At 37.6% G+C, this 19,635-nt stretch overlaps 1 protein-coding gene across 1 annotated transcript in view; it reads left to right on the top strand.

Annotated features, from left to right (window-relative positions):
• Window positions 1-19,635, top strand: part of Smp_122680 (putative oligophrenin) — a gene marked incomplete at its 5' end in the record, with an annotated part of 77,016 nt that overhangs the window by 41,731 nt on the left and 15,650 nt on the right. The window contains 5 exons of the mRNA XM_018795183.1: window positions 2,312-2,424; window positions 5,506-5,584; window positions 7,308-7,350; window positions 10,554-10,616; window positions 17,376-17,504. Of these exons, the coding sequence (XP_018649521.1) occupies window positions 2,312-2,424; window positions 5,506-5,584; window positions 7,308-7,350; window positions 10,554-10,616; window positions 17,376-17,504 (427 nt within the window). The remainder of the gene's footprint in view (window positions 1-2,311; window positions 2,425-5,505; window positions 5,585-7,307; window positions 7,351-10,553; window positions 10,617-17,375; window positions 17,505-19,635) is intronic.

The raw sequence follows: 19,635 nt of genomic DNA on the forward strand, positions 1-19,635 counted from the left end.
GGGAAACCATGTCAATGCAAATATTTAAATAATACGTTTTTTCGTATGACTTTGCATAATTTACACTTTTCTCACAGTATCAGTATCAGCACGTAAGTCACTGAAAACAAGACCAGTCAATTTGTTTGGTCATTTATTAGAATACACTTAATCAAAATTACTAATTGTGGCTAAATTATTCTTGCAAAAACAGATTGATTTGTTAAAATAAACAGTAAACTTCTGATGAGAAGGATGAAAATAAATTATTTCCATTGACTAAAGGATATTAATCTGAAAGTTATATCTATATATTTGTAGTTTAACTTTTGCTGGAGTTTTGTTCTCTGAGCTGGATGGTTTCATCATGGAGCTTTCACAGTTCTTCCGAACAACATCATCAGTACAAACTCCAAGTGCAAGTGAAGTTTTCGAGTTTTGTCACATATAACTCACAACCTGTCCAGTAGACCTAGGTCTTGATTGATTATTGTTGACCTTTAACCTGTCATTGTCTACTTCTTTATCAAAAGTAGGTCAATAACTGGCTCAACTCCCCACGTTTCTGCAGCTTCGATATCGGCCCCTAAAATTGTGATAATAACAGACAAGGAGTACAGCATAAAGGCGGAGCTTTGATTTTAAAATACATTTCACGAAACATTTATTTTCAACTTAGACTGGAGTAATGAGATTTAAAAAAAGCCCACATAGGTTCATAATACGACGTAAGACTATCCATCTTTGCTTACCATGCTTGTGAATTCAGGATATATCGAGGCAATACACACAGTATGCACATATGCCAATAAGAGACTGACTAGTTGCAGTCCTAAAACATCAATGGGAAGATCCAAACAAGTAATACGAAGTGAATTTAAACTTCACCCCATCGCACAAGCAAGTGGCTATCAGGACTCAGTGGCCGAGTGGATAACGCGATGGCGTTTGAAGCGAGGGTACTGGGTTCGAGTGCCAGAGTGAACATCAACTCTGAGATGCAGGTAAATCCAGCTGACGAGTCCCAAATAGACCACCATTGAAAACCTGGAAATACTGGACGGCCGTTTCATCCTAGCACGGGGCTCCTTAGCAGTGCACATTCACGATCCCACACGCGGGACTCGAACTCAGGACCTTCGGTCGTGATTATTTATTTGTTCACTTCTTCCATGATTACTTTATTTTATTAGATCCTATAGCTTTTATCTTTTGTGTTCCCTCTCTTTGTCTTGTATAGAAGCTGTTATGACAATTTGGACAAAAAATTTCTGTACATATAATCGTAATAGTAAAATATTGAAGCTTACACCTTATACTCAATATCAAGATAATGATAATGTAAGTCTATTCATTTGATTGTGTCGTTTGATTCAAAATAGATTTTTATGATCAGCGTTTATAAAAGGGTTTTATGGTTGAAATCATGGGTCAATTGAAGCTAGACCATCATCGAAAACCTGGAAGCACTGGACGGCCATTTCTATGAAATTAAATTACTCTTTCTTAATGAACCGATCAGGATCAAGATAGTAATTTTAGCTTTCTGCGCTAAATTTGGAACATATGTCCATCTATCAATGTTTTATTGCTTCAAACATCTAAGATTTGTACAAAAGGTTCTTTTGTGTTGTCACTAGGTATAAATGACATAGTTTGAATTTAAAAACACACTAGGTGCTCCCTTCCCCTAATGTGAATTGTACTTAAAACGTAAATCGTTAAGAAATAACTTCATTTATTCAAGGGGAATCATGTTCTGTATACGACCCGGGAAAGAAACTGCATTGAGAGTGGTTTTGACTACCTAGAAGTGTGACTGTGGAGCTCCATGGAAAGTAACGTAAGGCCAGTTACGCATAGACTTTTTGTATTACTTAATCTGCTAGCTCCGTACTCTAAAAGCTTTACAGACGGTGAAGGAAATTCATGGGGTAGTATGAGTTGTGCTTTTTTAAGAGTGACTTTTATTTCGTCCTCGCTTACTGTGGGAATGCAGCTTCAGTTAAAATGGTGGTTGTTAAGTGGAGATATCTTACTGGCGCACATCCCATTACAGTTAGCGGTGAGGCTTTATCCTGGGACTTTAAGTTACTGCTTGTAATCTCACTGTTCTCTAACAAACCTTTCTACCGAGCTAAGCCCTTAGGCACAATGGTTTCAGCCAATATAGCTCGATCAGGTCACCATGATAGAGAACCATGATTCCTACGTCATGTTAAATGCTACAGTCGGATAAACATATCTGATTTCTGAAGAGAGGTTTGACATTCTGGTGTTTGAGAAATTTATTTGCATGTTTTTCTTATGATTGTATTATTTTTTTTAAAAGACCAAATCTCATTCATTGAAGAATACTGAAATATTGAATGTAATCTCGTGTAGACGACGATCAAATGATTCCATTGATAGACGTTGGTGTTTTGACATTGAAGTATCAAGAAGGTAAGAATATATATTGATTATTATTATTATTATTATTATTATAATTATTATTTAAACACATAAATATTGGTACAAGGAAGCACCAGATACATATGCGCCGCACAAATCTTATTCGATTTGTGTGAGGGATGAGATACTACCCGGGTGCCCAAACTGAAGCAGGTGGTTTTCTTAGAGGGGCACACACTGAACCTTTGATCTAAAGGTCTGATCCACAGGGCAGTGGAGTAATGTCAAGAGATGCAGTCCCATAATAGCCGGTGACCAACCAACGATTTATTCATACGCCATTTGCTTCATCAGGAAACTGGAGCCTATGTGCACCATTGGTTTGTAATCTGGGTTTTCCAACTCCCCTTGGTGAACTTTTCGTGTCCACCAACCCTATTAAAGCGTCGGACATTCGCTTTTCGTCCTTTCAATTTCGTAAACAACAATAGTGCCACGAGGAGGCAGTGAGTAGGACTTCCCTGACAGAGGCTATATACACCTGGCCATGTGAGAGCATTTTGAGAGGGAGAGCGGACTCTCCCCACTCCCGGCCGTATCAGGGCATTTGGGGGCATATATATTATTATGGTTTTACTTTCGTAAAATAAAATGATGCATGATTTTTAATGAGAATTATATAAACATCTCAAATTTGTGTGAAATGAACTACAATTGTCGATAAATTTGGTGCTTCTGGATAATTTTTGTATGTGGATTTTCATACAAGCCCTTCATTAAGTATTGACCATGTTTTGACGAACTCTGTCTATCGCTCTTCTAGGGGTACTGTAGGTCCTTAGCCCATACAAAGGAGGAGGGTTGGGCATGTGGTTGACAACGTCATCACTTAGGAAAAAACCTTGTTAAAAACACACTAATCAGATTGAACGAATTAAACCATTTAAATTCTGCCCTGGGATTTGAAGGAAATATTATGACGCATCATGATGTAAGCCGAGATTCTTTCAAAGTCACAAGGCCTATCTCCCTTCTAACAACCAGAGCAACAACTTTTATAGGTATATGGAACGTTTGAACAATATGGGAGACCGCGAAGACCAGTCAAATAGCAACAGAAATGATGATGACTTTGCGGTTCTCAGAATCAGCGAAACCCATTGGACCCAAGCTGGACAACAAAGGTTATCTACGGGAGGGATACTTCTGTACTCCGGCCACGAAGAGGGAAATGCTCCACACACTTAAGGGGTTGCTCTAATGCTGTTTAATGAAGCACGAAATGCACTTATTGGGTTGGAATCTCATGAACCGAGGATCATCAAAGCATCATTCAAAACGAAGAAGGAGGGGATCACATTGAATGTTATCCTATGTTATGCACTCACCATTGCTAACAATGAGGACGATAAAGATCAGTTGTACTCGAGGCTGCAACCAATCATAGCGAAGTGCCCACGAAACCACTTCACCACCCTGATGGGAGACCTAAACTCGCAAATTGGAATGGACAACACCGAATATGAAGATATAATGGGATGATATGGACTGACTGTGAGAAACGAATGAGAATGGGTAGAGATTTGCAAATGTATGTGAATTCAACAAATTGGTTATAGGCGTGACAGTATTCTCACACAAACTCATACACGAAGCTACATAGATCTCACTGGATCTCATTACACAGAACCAGATCGATCATCTCTAAAATATTCAGAAGGACAATGGAAGATGTGAGAACCAGGAGAGGAACTAACATGGCTTCAGGTCACCATCTACCTGGTGGTTGCCAAGATGAAGTTGAAGCTAAAGAAACACTGGATAGCTGAACAAACAGCATTACAAAGGTTCAATACAGTCTTCCTGCGACATACTGACAAACTCGATCTATCCAAGATAACCCTCAACAACAGGTTCCATGCCTTACAAGATCTACTGAAAGAAGAAGAAACTACTATGGAAGACAACTGGAAGGGATCAGAAAACCATTAACTTCAACATGTCAGGAGGTTCTGTGCTGCAAGAAGCATACAGCCACTGCCGGTAAAGTCTTACTCACTGCCTTCTCGTGGCGGGCGTGTTCACGGAATTGAGAGGACGAAAAGCGAATGTCCGGCGCTTTAACCAGGTTGGTAGACACGGAGGGTCCATCTAGGAGAGTTGGAAAACCCTGATTCCAAACCAATGATGCTCATGGGCCCCATAATCCCTATGAAACGAATGACGTATGAACCAATTATTGGTCACCGGCTACCATGGGACTGCATCTCCTTACGATGCTCCACTGCCTTGTGGACCAGACCTTTAGATCAAACGCTCCGTGTGTGCCCCTCTAAGAAAACCACCTATTTCGGTTTGGGCACCCGGTCAGTATCATAGCCCACACAATCAAATGACTTGTTTGGTGCATATGTATTCAGTACTCCTTCGTAGCAATATTTATATGTTCAAATAAATAAATAAAATAAATCATCATAAGAAATGTGTTTCTATCGAAACTTCGGGCAAGATTCTAGAAAGGAAGGAGAAGAAGAAAACAGCAATTAACAAATATATGACACGACGAAGAAAATAGCAGGGAAATATAGTAAACCAGAGACCGGTCAAGAACAAAGAAGGCAAGTCAATCACTGAGATTCAAGAACAGAAGAACAGGTGAATAGAGTACTTTGAAGTACTCTTGAATAGACCAACTTCGTTTGATCCACCGCATATCAAAGCAGCAAATACTCACGTTCCTATAGATGTCACTGCATTAACGATCAAAGAAGTCAAGATAGCCGGTCATCCGACAAATCAAGGGTGGGAAAGCAAAAGTACCTGAAAACATCCCAGCTGACTATACACTGCATCACATGAAGTATTCTAAGATATAATTCCCATAAGAAGTTATTTCTTGTCATTCAGCATTTTAGGAACCAAATATAAACAGTTTTTACTTAGTTTCTAATAAGATACAGAATATTCCCCCTACTGCATCTTAAATTTAGCGTTCGAACTCAGAAATGGCTATCTTAAATCTGGTTTGTCCATCACAATATTATACTTTGATTTGATCAAGCTTCTTGTTGTTACTTATTTAACTATACATGTTGTATCTTGCCATTGTTTTTATTTTATTTATACTAACAGATCTACTCCACTTACTTTACAAGCACAATGCTTGGATGATCTTCATGAATGGCTTCTTGTAATGGATGGAAAAGAGCCAGTAAGTTACTTGATTTTTTAAAAATTACTTATTAAGGGTTCTGCCCCCAAATGCCCTGGTACGGCCGAGAGTGGGGAGCGTCCGCTCTCCCTCTCGAAATGCTCTCACATGGCCAGCGAATATATAGCCTCTGTCAGGGAAGTCCTACTCACTGCCTTCTCACAGTGGCATTACTGTTGTTTACCAAATTGAGAGGACGAAAAGCCAATGTACGGCGCTTTAACCGGGTTGGTGGACATAGAGGATCCACCTAGGGGAGTTGGAAAACCCTCATTCCAAACCAATGGTACACATGGGTTCCAGTATCCTGAGGGAACAAATGGCGTATCAATCAATCGTTGACCACCGGCTACCATGGGAATGCATCTCACGATGCTCCTGCACTGCCTTGTGGATCAGATCTTTCGGTTAAAGGCTCCGGGTGTGTTCCCCTAAGAAAACCACCTGCTTCAGTTTGGGCACGTGGGCAGTATCACAGCCCTCAAGCAAATCGAATGAGATTTGTATGGCGCATATGTATGTGGTGCTTCCTTGTACCAATATTTATGTGTTTAAATAAAATAAAATATTAAGGGTTCTAAAGAAAAGTGAATTTTCTTTGGAAAGTGCATGTAATTACATTTAAATATTTTTCTCACACTGTGCTTCCTGTAAATTAAGCAGTAGATAGTTTTCGGGTTATGTTACTTAGCCATGCATGTCCCCAACCTGTAATTCTGGCTGGTATAGTAGGTTGAAAAATAGCTAACAGTTAGTAGATAAACAAATAAAACCTTTCTGTGAGATAATCGAATCGTCACTGTTAGTCTTATCGAAAGATGCAGACTTCGTAGTTGACTCCTACACAATACTAGTGATTGATATTTGAAGATATAAGGCAATATGTTAGAAATAGGTTATAATGGTGCATTCATTCTTTATCTTCCCTTAAATTTCGCGTTCCAGTATTACTACATTTTCGAACTATTCTCTTTATTCAGCACTTCTTTTGATCATTGTTACTGCTGACTGACTGCTATTATTTCGACTATACGACCGTTCACCTTATTGATTTTATCTCACCGTTTTGATGTAAAGTGCATCTATAAACATGGCTCGGACTAACAGCCTATGACTTCCTAGACTGACTCTGTTTTGGTTCGACCACCCTTAGCTTTCTTCCAGCTGGTTCTTCAGGCAACACTGCATGTTGAGGTAGGCTGTGATGTCCTTACTACGTCGATTAATAAACATTCATAATCCCATCAAATAATTTGCCATCTCTATTTAGTACCCTGTGCCTAACCACTACAATGGTCATTAGGTCGTTACACAATACATGAGTAATACTTCGTAGGTACCGTTAAGGTAAATCATTTATATTATCATTGGTATTACTAACCTGAAAGATGTAATACTTTATACACATTATTTAGTATTAAGGTTTCAACTCAAATTACCACTGCATATTTATCCATCATACGAGTCTGTAGGAAATATCATTTCTCAATACGAAGTTAGCTGACGTGTCTCTTGTATATTTCACTGTCTAATGTTCTCTTAAGCGTTCGAGTTTTTCTTCCCGTAGTTTTACAATTGTATTATGAAACTACTTTCGTCAGTCCTTTAATTTCTTTATTAATGATACTGTTTGTACTTCATTCAAAAATCATCTGTATGATGTCGTCAGCAAGTCTTTTCGATATTCAAGTACTTTTTTTTAATTTCTTTCGTCTTGTATTAGATTTACGAAGATAGACGTGTTTGCCTCCAGGAATCAGATAATAGTAAGTGCTTTTTCGAAGTGCACATTGACTGGTTGTTGGTATAACGATATTCAACTAAATTTCTGATAGAACTGTATATAACTGATATTAAGTTTCCAACTGATTATAATTCTATTATGACTAAGGTACATTATTGAGACTAATTTGTATCAGTTTTCATCGTCAATATTAAAATCAGTTGGTGTACTAGTGATAAACCATGGCGCCCTTGACAACTTTTATGTATCATGCTGAGACTCTTAAGCAGCGCGAATTCGTGACCAGTCAAGTTGTTGTACCTAAGATCTGGTATCATAACTAATGTGTTACCTTTAAACTGTTGAGTTGAAGTCCAATTTTTCGCATTCCTGACTTTAATTAACTGAGGATGTAACTCAACAATCATCCAATGCAAGTGATGATGATTATATCATTCCCGACACTATTGAGCTTCAATGGTTACGATTTCATGAGGATTTATCAAGAGCCCAGAACATATGAAGCTCAAATAAAGTGTTCGGGTGTACACATACGTTCACATACGTTCACGGCTCCTTGGCTGGGGTCCGAGAGATGGTGCAACACAGTGGCTAGAGACGTTATCAGATATGGCTCAGAATAGAAGCCAGTGGCGAACCCGCTGTAACCTTCTTTTACTTTCTTCATAAAGAGTGATTATAACTTTCTTAACTGAGAGAGTTCTTCTGGTTGTACATTTCAGTTTCCCCCATCATTACTCTTCTCTTTTTTTCATCCTTTTTTTCTTTTTTTATATATACGCATCTTCCCCCTTTCTCCTCCCATTCTCATTATCTTGTGTGGCGCATATGTATCTGGTGCCCTTTGTGCCAATATGTATGTGTTTAAATAAATAAATAATTGTGGTTCGAACCTCATGCCAAATACAACAGTATGAATAATCGATTAGTACTATTCATTTAATAATTGAGTCAATCACCATACTATATCAGCTATTCATACATTTATGTGTATAATCGTCAATCACTTAACTGACTTAGTGAAAACCATAGTTGAAATTTGCATAAACTTAAACGAAAAAATTGGTTCTATTCATTCATTAGTTTGTTTTCCAGGCATATCGATAATGTAGTCTGTCGTTTAAACATTTCATTTATCATGTTTTTAGTTTAGCTACTATAGATATGCATTATGTATAGGTGTGTTAGTCGATTCATGTTTTGTATTTCAATGATGTGTTATGTTGAAATGAAAATCATGTGCACAATAGTGACTAGCTTCGAAAGGTAATTCTCATATTTCTAGTGATATGTCGTGACTGGCGGAGTTCAACTGTGTCGGGTGTGAGGCAGTTACTCACTGAAGAAAATTGAGAATGGTCGCACAATATCGTGGATTGGTTGAAGTCAGACATTAACACCGTTAAATGCCGGCTCATTGGTCTGGAGGTTAAGCGTTCATGTGAGACTCAATTTCTTAGGTTCGAGTCCCGTGTTCAGGATAGTCGATGTCTATTGCTGAATAGTCTCATACTAGGACGAAACGACCATCCAGTACTTCCGGGTTCTCAGTGGTGGTCTTAAATTGATAAGTTCATGATCTCAATAAAAAAAGAAAGTTAATTCATTTCGTTCCAAATTAACTCGACTTATTCGTACTTAAATAATATATCATCTTCGATAGATCAAGGTTGGAATCTGTCATTTGGTAGTTGGAAATCAATTGTTTTCATAGGTGAATCAAAATTTCACTGTGAATGTGATGAATTCAATATGATCAATGATATTTACTTAGTATTGTTTGTTTGGATCTTCCCATTGATGTTTTAGGACTGCAACTGGTCAGTCTCTTATTGGCATATGTGCATACTGTGTGTATTGCCTCGATATAGTCTAAATTCACAAGCATGGTAAGTAAAGATGGATAGTGGCTAGCAGTGGAATCCAGTTTGACGCGCGTTTCCTCCTATTCGGGACTCGTCAACTGGATGTACCTGCATCTAGGAGTTGATGTTCATTCTAGGACTCGAACCCAGTACCTTTCGCTTCAAACGCCATCGTGTTATCCACTCGGTCCCAAATCGGACGAAACGCGCGTCGTGGATTCCACTGCTAGCCAATATCCATCTTTGCTTACCATGATCAATGATATGTTTTCCAGTTCTTATGTATACTAACTGGTTATCAAAAAACTAGACAACTGCTCGACTTTTTCAAAGAACTCGTATTCAGATATTGATTAAAGCTTAATTATTATTACGGCATATGGTTTTTCATTATTGAATTGAAGAACTGGATTGGTCATTCTACCTTTAAAACTAGCCGAAAGTTATATTGAGGTTTTAGTCTGGAAAGGCTCTGTATACGGTTTTCGTTTATTGACTTGGACCTATTAGTCAAATTTTGATTGTGGAAGAACTCAACTTGGTCGGTAGATCATATACAGGTTATTAACGGGAACTAAACTGTTTTGCTTGCTATCGATCGGCGTATAGCAGCAAAATATCAATCACCAATGCCACTGTTGTTTGTTGGTGTTGGTCACTTGAAGCTTTGAGTGATACCGCTTAGAAAAGCCGCATATAAACATCTGTTTGAGAATTACACTAAATATGAAATGCATAAGTCACTGATGCTCTGCCATTTGTCTGTGTTTGATATGTCACCTTAGGACGAGTAAGCAATCCAATCAGCAATAAACATCTTGGAGTGATTATTTTCAAGCGATCGTTTAGTATGAATGTTTTAGTTTTGTAGCAGGTAAGTCGTAGCACTAGTAAGTGAGTAGTAACGTCTCAATTTCGTGACAGTACAGATTTGCGTGATTCTCAATCCAGCGTGGAACAACATTTCTTTCAAGATTGCTGATGTGCTTTTCTTAAGCTAACATAAAGCCTAGGTCAATGGTACTCCATTTTTGTATTGGCTGCTTGAATCTTCCCATTGATATTTAGGACTACTATTGATCAGTCTCTTATTGGCATATATGCATCCTGTGCGAATTGCCTCGATATTACTTTCAGTCACGTCAACTCTAGGATACAGGTATATCCAGCTGACGAGTTTCAATTAGGATGAAACGCGCGTCCTGGATTCCACTTCTAACCACTATCATTTCAGGTCAGTAATTTTCTACCAATTATCTCTCATTATCAAGTCTTATCTTCTACATCTACTCAGTTATCCACTTTCTCATTTTGTCTAAAGTCTTTATTATTTTGGTTTTTTCCACCTTTCCTTTTCTAGTTCAATTAAACGATAAAAGTTATGAATTTCTACAAAATTTAATTCATGCCATCGAAAAAAATGGTACGTATATTTGTGTTGTTTAAATGAGTCGTTTACTTCATTCTTATTGGCTGATTAGAAAAGACAATATCTTGTTTTGTCTTAATTATAATGACCTTACATTAACTATTCAATGTATGTTGTATACTGACATTCATCTATTTATGAAGGATGTGAATATCATGATCATTTACATTCTGTTCATACGTCAGTTAAGTCCATATCAGGAATACTTGGTTAATTAGTCGGTTAACTTGTGATGTGTAGTCATATGATCTTTATCTAAGTTGTAGATAGTTTAATATTGAAGTGAATAGAAATGCGCAGGTATTTACGTGTAGATAGTCAATATTATTGAAGTATGACCATGGTTACATTTGGAAAATATATAATGGTCGCTAGGTCTTTTTCTCATTCATAATTTTGCTTCTTGCACTTGGTGTTTAGTAGCTTAAGGGATGTCTAAATATTGTATACCGAGTCATTCAGTGATGCATTACCTATCCAAAATATATGTGAACTGCATTACTAACGTTTTTATGTGAGAAAGTAACTAAAGGTTGCCTAATTAAGATCAGTCTGTGTTGCATCAATGGAAGTTTAAGGTAATTGATTTATCACTCTAGATCATCCTTTCAGTTCATTATACTTTATTTTACTTGAGATTTCTTTCTGGTGTCAAAATATGAAAGGGTCATGAGAAGGTGGCACTTGGAAGATATGGCATTGACAACACCTTAAATATTGAGGTAGTTGAAGAGGTTAATTTCTGATGATTTTCAGAGATTTTTTAATAAATGAAAATAGAGATAGGATCGATTGATTGACACACACAAGGAGTCATTTTCAAAGTGGATAGAAATGATAGACCGTAAATTTATTCAAAGAGACTTTTCCTAACCTCCATCTGCATATTTATTGGACAGATCACATAGCTACACATATTTTTGTTCCTTTACTCTTCAGACCTTTGGTTCGATACAAATCCTTGCTCATACAATCCCAGAAGTTACGTTACTTTTATGTATCTCATTTGCAAAGCATAAGTTCATGTGCTTACCTCCAAGCTTCACTTTTTAAGAAAAACTGTTAACTAATTTACTTACTTACGCTTGTTACTCCCAATGGAGCATAGACCGCCGACCGGCACTCTCCAACCCACTCTGCCCTGGGCCTTCCTTTCTAGTTCTATCCAGTTGTTGTTTATTCTTCTCATATCTGTTTCCATTTCTCGGAGTAATGTGTGCTTTCGTTTTCCTCTTCTCCTTTGGCCTTCAGGATTCCATGTGAGAGCTTGCGTTGTGACGCAGTTGGGTTATTTTCTCAATGTGTGTCCTATCCACTTCCAGTGCTTCTTCCTGATTTCTTCCTCCGCTGGAATCTGGTTTGTTCTCTCCCACAGTAGAATGTTTCTGATAGTGTCTGGCCAACAGATTAGTAGTATTTAGAATAAAGAACTGTTGATAAACACTGTATCTTCTGGATGATGTCTTTCGTAGTTCTCCACGTCTCCGCCCCATACAGTATAACTGTCTTGACATTTGTATTGAAAATTCTGAATGTAGTGTTGGTTGGCAATTGTTTTGAGTTCCAGATGATTTTTAGTTGTAAATATGCTTCTCTTGCTTTGCCGATTCACGCCTTCGCATATGCATCAGATCCACCGTGTTCATCAATGATGTCGCCCAGATATGTAAAGTTTTTCACATCCTCCAAAGCTTCTCCGTGAAGTGTAATTCGATTGGTGCATGTTGTATTGTATTGGAGAGTCATGCTTTTCCCTTTGTTTATATTGAGATTTACTGCTGCTGAGGCTGCTGCTACACTGGTCGTTTCTCCTGCATTTGTTGTTGCGTGTGTGATAGAAGAGCCAGATCATCTGCGAAGTCTAGATCGTCAAGCTGCATCCTAGCTGTCCACTGTATCCCGCGATTTCCTCCAGATGTTGACGTCTTCATGATCCAGTCGATCACTGCTCCAAAAATTAAACATTTAGTTATTCAATTAAAATAATATTTCATTAAACACTATCACTCGTCGCGGTTTATCTTTTAGGTTCTGGTTTTAAGTTTCAAACATTTAACTTTCTGTTGTTCAGTAACAGATATGAAAACCACTCCTCAGCTATCTTGATCAGAGTAGTCGGATAGTATCTTCAGATTGAGATCATGAACCAATCAACGTTGGACAACCATTGCAAACACGGAAGCACTGGGTGGTCATTTAGTTTTAGTGTGAGACGCTTCAGCATTGCGCATCTACGATCCCATATACGGCACTCGAACCTAGGACCTTTGTTCTTGCGCGCAAACGCTTAACCCCTGGTATCTTTAAACCTCTCTCTTTCCCACATACTCAAAAACACCGTATAAATAACTTTTGGTAATTATGGAATACCTATAGACCATCGTTGCAAATTTCTAGTGATTTGTATGTAAATCACAAGATCTGATTCTAAACTTTATTGAAAAATTATCTCTTAACTGATACGCTACTTGTTTTAATTAACTTTGTAAACAAATTTTATTGTATTCTCAGTTTTTCTTCCTTTCTTTCAGGTATTCAAGTTGAAGGAATCTATAGAACATGTGGGGTGAAATCTAAAGTTGCCAGTTTGATTAAACAAGCACTATGTAAGTTTTAAAATCCGTTGTCGTAATCGACTTGTTAATGATTAGCATAAATGTATATCAGTCCAATTTATCACATTTCACATTCGCATCACGAAAAAGTAGCTAGAAAATGAGAATTTTTAGGATGAAGTTCAATTATGTAAGAGGCTTTAAGGAAATACCATGAATAGCTTGATAGTCTTCATCTTATGATGCTTCAAAGTGACTGCTCTTGAAAATGTGAAACATTTATATTTCAACTCTGTAGTCTGAGAATGTCACGTAATACTACATCCAACTTTAATGCATGCAACACTTGGCAGAGTCATTGCTTCGAACTTTTAAAGCAGCGTACAATAAGACAAGAAACAACTGTTCAATGCTTCCTAATTTTCATAGTTGAAAGCGTGAGTCAATTGAAGCTAGACCACCAGGAACGGCCGTTATGTCCTATTGTGGGACTCCTTAGCAGTGCGCATCCACGACCTCGCCTCGCGAGATTCGAACCTAGGACCTACCAGTCTCACGCCAGAGCACTTAATCGATAGACCACTGAGCCGGCATCTAATGGTGTTAATGTCTAACTTCAACCAATCCACGAAGTTTTGAGCAACCGTTCACCAATCGTCTTCAGTAAGTTGATATCTCACAACAGATGTGGTTTGAACTCCACTGGTCACTGCTTCTCACTCTAACTCCAGGATTTACCTCTCGAAGTCAGTCACTAGTGAGCATATGATTATTATTATCTCAAAAAACCGCTTCCCTAATTTTTCAATGGTTCTCCAGCTATTATCAAATCAAAATCAAAACTTCATTTTAATTTATGTGACAGCGGAAAATAGATCTATGAAATGTATTTTTACAGTTGAATTCATGAGTTCAATCTAAGATGGACCACCATTCAGAACCTGGAAACACTGGATGGCTGTTTCGTCCTACTATGAGACTCCTCAGCAGTGTGCATCCACGATCCCGCATGCAGAACTCGAAATGAGATTTAGTTAGAAATGCACAAATCATATAACAATGATCATAATATTTAAGATTATGCTAAGCTTGTAATTTAAAGTTTGATAAAAAGTGAATACATCTACGTCGCTGAATCCCTGTCTGTACTGTATTGTAGGACACCTACTGTAGAATACGATTTACTTGGACAGAATTTAACTAAAATTTTAATGAAAACGTGAATATGGTTTTTAAGATTGTGAGGTGGATCTAATAATTTAATGCTGTTTGAGGATAGCGTGCATAGTGTTTCTGTATCCTCAAGAGCGACTGATTTTTCTCACTTTTATTGAGGGACTCGCGTATTATGAAAACAGTTGTAGTCATTAGTTTGCTTATTGATTTATTCGCTTTTATTTTCTATGTCGCTAATGTTTTTCTGTTTTACCAATGATACTGGTTAATGAACCATAACCGAAGACCCTTAGCGTTTATCAGTCATCGAGCTCCTCTTACCAACCCCATTACCCAATCAGAAAACAAAGTTAGAAATTAGATATAATCTCCATATGTACCGTTGTTTATGGCTCAGAATTCATATAATAATATACCTCAAATAACTGATTTCTGAGCAACACAAATAGGAAATTACTTTACATACACAATTCAGTCATAAATAACTCAAAAATGTCACAACGGTGAAAAATTATTAATGATAAATGGTTTATGAATCAAACTAAATGATAATTACTATTTACTCATTAGTGACTAGCTTCGTGAGGGAATTCTTGGAGTTCTAGTGAGAAATCTTGACAAGTGGAGCTAATCCATGACAGGTAGACACAGGTATTTACCTCAATACAATAGAAAATCGTCGCTCAATTTCGTGGACTAGTTGAGGTTAGATATTAACACCATTGGATACCGGCTCAGTGGTCCAGAGGTTAGGTGTGTGTCCATGAAACCGAAGGTCCTGGTTCCGAATCCTACGAGTGGGGTCGTGGATGCGCATTGCTGGGGAGTCCCATACTAAGACAAAATAGCTATCCAGTGCTTTCAGGTTTCCAATGGTGGTCTAACATCAATCAATTCATGATCTCGATCAAAAACGTAATAGTCTCGACAAACCTATACTGAAAGCTTTTAATTAGGTGCATATAAAAATCCAATAATTCAGGCGTTAAATAATTTTTCAATATAAAATACGAATAATAATTCCCTTTAGGATTGTTATATAAGCTCAACCTTACTCTAATCTTCTTCCACATGACAAATGTATATTCAGATACTAACTGCCTTACTTTTTCTAATCTCTGCTAATTTTGACTGATCGTGTTATTTATTTGAATTAATTGTTAACTCAGTTAGTCGGTATGTATAACTTTTGTTTGTTATTGTATGAAAGTATACGTGATTCATACACATGAGAATTTCGGCTTTAGTTTTGAATGAACCACATATAGGCTGTGAAATGATTAGTCTTATATTGGTTAAGTTGACTTTAACTTAAATCTCTTTCATTGACTAGATCAAATCGAATCTCATTCGCTAGCTTAAACACTGATATATCAACTCGTATTGATTTGGGTTACATTATAAATGTACTTGATAGAAGTCAATTACTACTTAAAAACAGTACTTGATTACTATCTTATTATTATTATTATTTAAACATAAATATTGGTACAAGGAAGCACCAGATACATATGCGCCGCACAAATCTCATTTGATTTATGTGAGGGCTGTGATACTGCCCACGTGCCCAAACTGAAGCAGGTGGTTTACTTAGGGGACCACACACGGAGCCTTTGACCTAAAGGTCTGATCCACAAGGCAGTGCAGGAGCATCGTGAGGAGATGCAGTTGCATGGAAGCCGGTGACCAACGATTGATTGATACGCCATTTGTTCCCTTAGGATACTGGAACCCATGTGTACCATTGGTTTGGAATCAGGGTTTTCCAACTCCCCTAGGTGGACTCTTAGTGTCCACCAACCCGATTAAAGCGCCGTACATTGGCTTTTCGTCCTCTCAATTTGGTAAACAACAGTAATGCCACTGTGAGAAGGCAGTGAGTAGGATTTCCCTGACAGAGGATATATACGCGTGGCCATGTGAGAGCATTTCGAGAGGGAGAGCGGACTCTCCCCACTCTCAGACGTAGCAGGGCATTTGGGGGCTGATTACTATCTAGTTACTGGTTATAGTGTAAACATTTAAGTCCTACTGAAAAGATTGTTTAATATCAACTGATTACAGAGCTTAGTAAAACATAGCTTAATCTCTGTGAACATATCATTTCATTAAATTGTATGAGGGCTATGATACTGCCTCTCGATTTCGTAAACAACACCTCCGCCACGAGAAAGCAATGAGTAGGACTTTCCTGACAGAGGCTGTATACCCGTGGCCGTGTGAGAGGATTTGGAGAGGGTGGGCGGGCTCTCCCCACTCTTGGCCATATTAAGGTATTTGGGGGCTATGAACATATCACTCTTTTGAGTTTTGTAAATTATTTTCAACTAATACAAAGCCTCATCTTAGAGCTTCATTACTAATTGTTTCATAGTGATAGAGATAGATAACGCAAATATAAGGCAGATGAAGAGGGGATTATTCAATTGTTTAATAGTTTACTATTTACCTTATTGATATGTGAAAGATTGATGTATAGTTAGTTCATTACTTCTTCAATCAAACTAGATTCAGTCAAATGTAATTGTATAAATAATTATTTGATATTCGAGTATATCTAGGCCACTGATTCACGTATACATTTGGGTCATTGTTCGTAAAAAAGAGAAATCAAAATATTTCTAGTTTTATGGTTTAATTATTTTATAGTTGAAATCATGAGTCAATTGAAGCTAGACCACCATGGAAAACCTGGAAGCACTTGATGGATGTTTCGTCCTATTATGGGACTCCTCAGCAGTGCGCATCCACGATCCCGACTTAGTGGTTCTAGAGGCTAAGCGCATTCGAGCGAGACTGATAGGTCCTGGGTTCGAATTTCGCAAGGCGGGATCGTGGATGCGCACTGCTAAGGAGTCCCACAACAGGACGAAACTGCTGTCCAATGCTTCCATGTTTTCCATGGTTATTTAGCTGCAATTGGCTCATGACTACAACTATAAAATTACTAAAATCTCCACAAAACCCCTTCTGACATCTTATTATTCTTTAATTTTAATGCATATCTCTCAAGCTCCATCAGGAATATCCAAGGCAACTTTGTCAAATTATGAATTATGCGTTTTAACTGGTGCATTGAAAAGTTTTATTCGACAATTAGAAACTCCTATTATGACATTTCAATTACATGATTCTTTCATGTCTGCAATGAGTAAGTGAAGGGCAAACTGTTTATTATTTTTTTGTAGGGCCATGAACTGATTCCGATTTGGACGAATGTATGAGTATGTTATGAACATAAATCTTCCATTTAATTCCGTATATTACTTAGACTAAACCCGTTTGTGTGACCGCGGTAATAAGAAGCTAAATACGGGTTGCATTGGATAAATTTATTTCAAGCATTCCATTATCCAGATAGGCATTCACAATAAATAAGTAAAAAACCGAAGCTGAGCAGAGAAGGCGAGTGAGCCAACTCGACTTGAACAAGGATGACTTAGTATCTATAGTTAGGAAGACAAATGATGAGTAGAATAGGCAATGCACATGCATACGCTCATATAAAAACAGTTAAGGTTAATAAGCGAATTACTAACAGGGTTAATATGTGACTTGAATAGAATGAATAAACTAGTCTGTACGGAAGCTAGAATTACTCTTGTGGGCTTGACATTACAATGTATGTCATAGAAAAAAAATCATAACTAAACATTAATCATTAACAGTAAACATCCTGGTGCAGTTTTGTTCTCTAAGCTAGATAGTTTGGTCGTGGAGCTTTCATCGTTATTCTGAATGACATAATCAGCACAAACTTCAGGTAGAAGTCAAGTGTTCGAATTTCTTCATATATGACTCGCAACGTGTTCTGTAGACTTCGATCTAGATTGATTATTGTTGACCTTTAAACCGTCATTGTTTACCTCTTCATTTTGATTGTATCTCCTATTGATTTGATTCTTAGTCTTATATTTGACCATATTTTTTCTGATTGGTTGATCATTGGAAGATACATTCAAAATGAAGAAGTAAACAGTGACGGGTTAAAGGTCAACAATAATCAATCAAGATCGAAGTCTACAGGACAAGCTGTGAGTCATATATGGAGAAATTCGAACACTTGACTTCCACTTGAAGTTCGTGCTGATGATGTCGTCCAGCTCAGAGGACAAAACTGCACCAAGATCATCCATCGGAGCTACAAATCTTCTCCACCACAGTAAACAATCAACAACTGTGTTCTTGTTCAATTAAAGTATTTGAATATTGGATCTCATTTGAATTATCGTAGTGTGATAGGTTTTAGTGATATTGAATAAATCTGTATATATCACAATCAAAACTGAGTTCGTCTGTTACTTACTTACTTACGCCTGTTACTCCTCGTGGAGGGACATAGGCCGCTCACCATCATTCTCCATCCAATTCTGTCCGGAGCCTTCCTTTCCAGTTCTTTCCAATTGTTATTCATCCTTTTCATACCCGCTTCAATCTCCCGACGTAATGTGTTCTTTGGACTTCCTCTTTTCCGCTTCCCTTCCGGATTCCAAGTGAGGGATTGCCTTGTAATGCACATTTGTTATTTCCTTAATGTATGTCCGATCCACTTTCAACGTCTTTTCCTAATTTCCTCTTCAAATGGAAGCTGGTTTGTCCTCTCCCATAAAACGCTGTTGCTGATAGTATCCGGCCAGTGAATGTTGAGTATCTTGCGTAGACAACTGTTTATAAATACTTGTACCTTCTTGTTCGTCTGTAGTGTAACATATTGTTGAAGGGAATTTTTTACCTGAAATAATTCAAATGATGGTGTTATTTACTTTGTTTTATTGTAATGAATTGATTTGACTGAAAATGCACAACTACTTACCCATCCATACCATTTCTCACTTTGGTCTCTAACATTTCAGTTGCTCGTTCTACGTATACATTTACAAATCGATCTCTATCAAAAACAATACTCGGTAAAATATATCTTCATTACCATTGATTTATCTGTAAAATTAAACAGGATATAGACATGGTAAGCAAAGATAGATAGTGGCTAGCAGTGGAATCCAGTTTGACGCGCGTTTCGTCCTATTTGGGACTCGTCAGCTGGCAATACGCACAGTAAGCATATATGCCAATTAGAGACTGACCATTTGTAGTCCTAAAACATCAATGGGAAGATTCAAACAAAACGATACTAAGTGAATTTAAACTTCACCCCATTGCACAAGCAAGTGGCTATCAGGACTCATTGGCTGAAGTGTACTGGGTTCGAGTCCCAGAGTGAACATCAACTCTGATATGCAGGTACATCCAGTTGACGAGTCCCAAATAGGACGAAACGCGCG

The sequence above is a fragment of the Schistosoma mansoni genome, chromosome 1, assembly GCF_000237925.1.
Source record: "Schistosoma mansoni strain Puerto Rico chromosome 1, complete genome".
Classification (NCBI taxonomy): domain Eukaryota; kingdom Metazoa; phylum Platyhelminthes; class Trematoda; order Strigeidida; family Schistosomatidae; genus Schistosoma; species Schistosoma mansoni.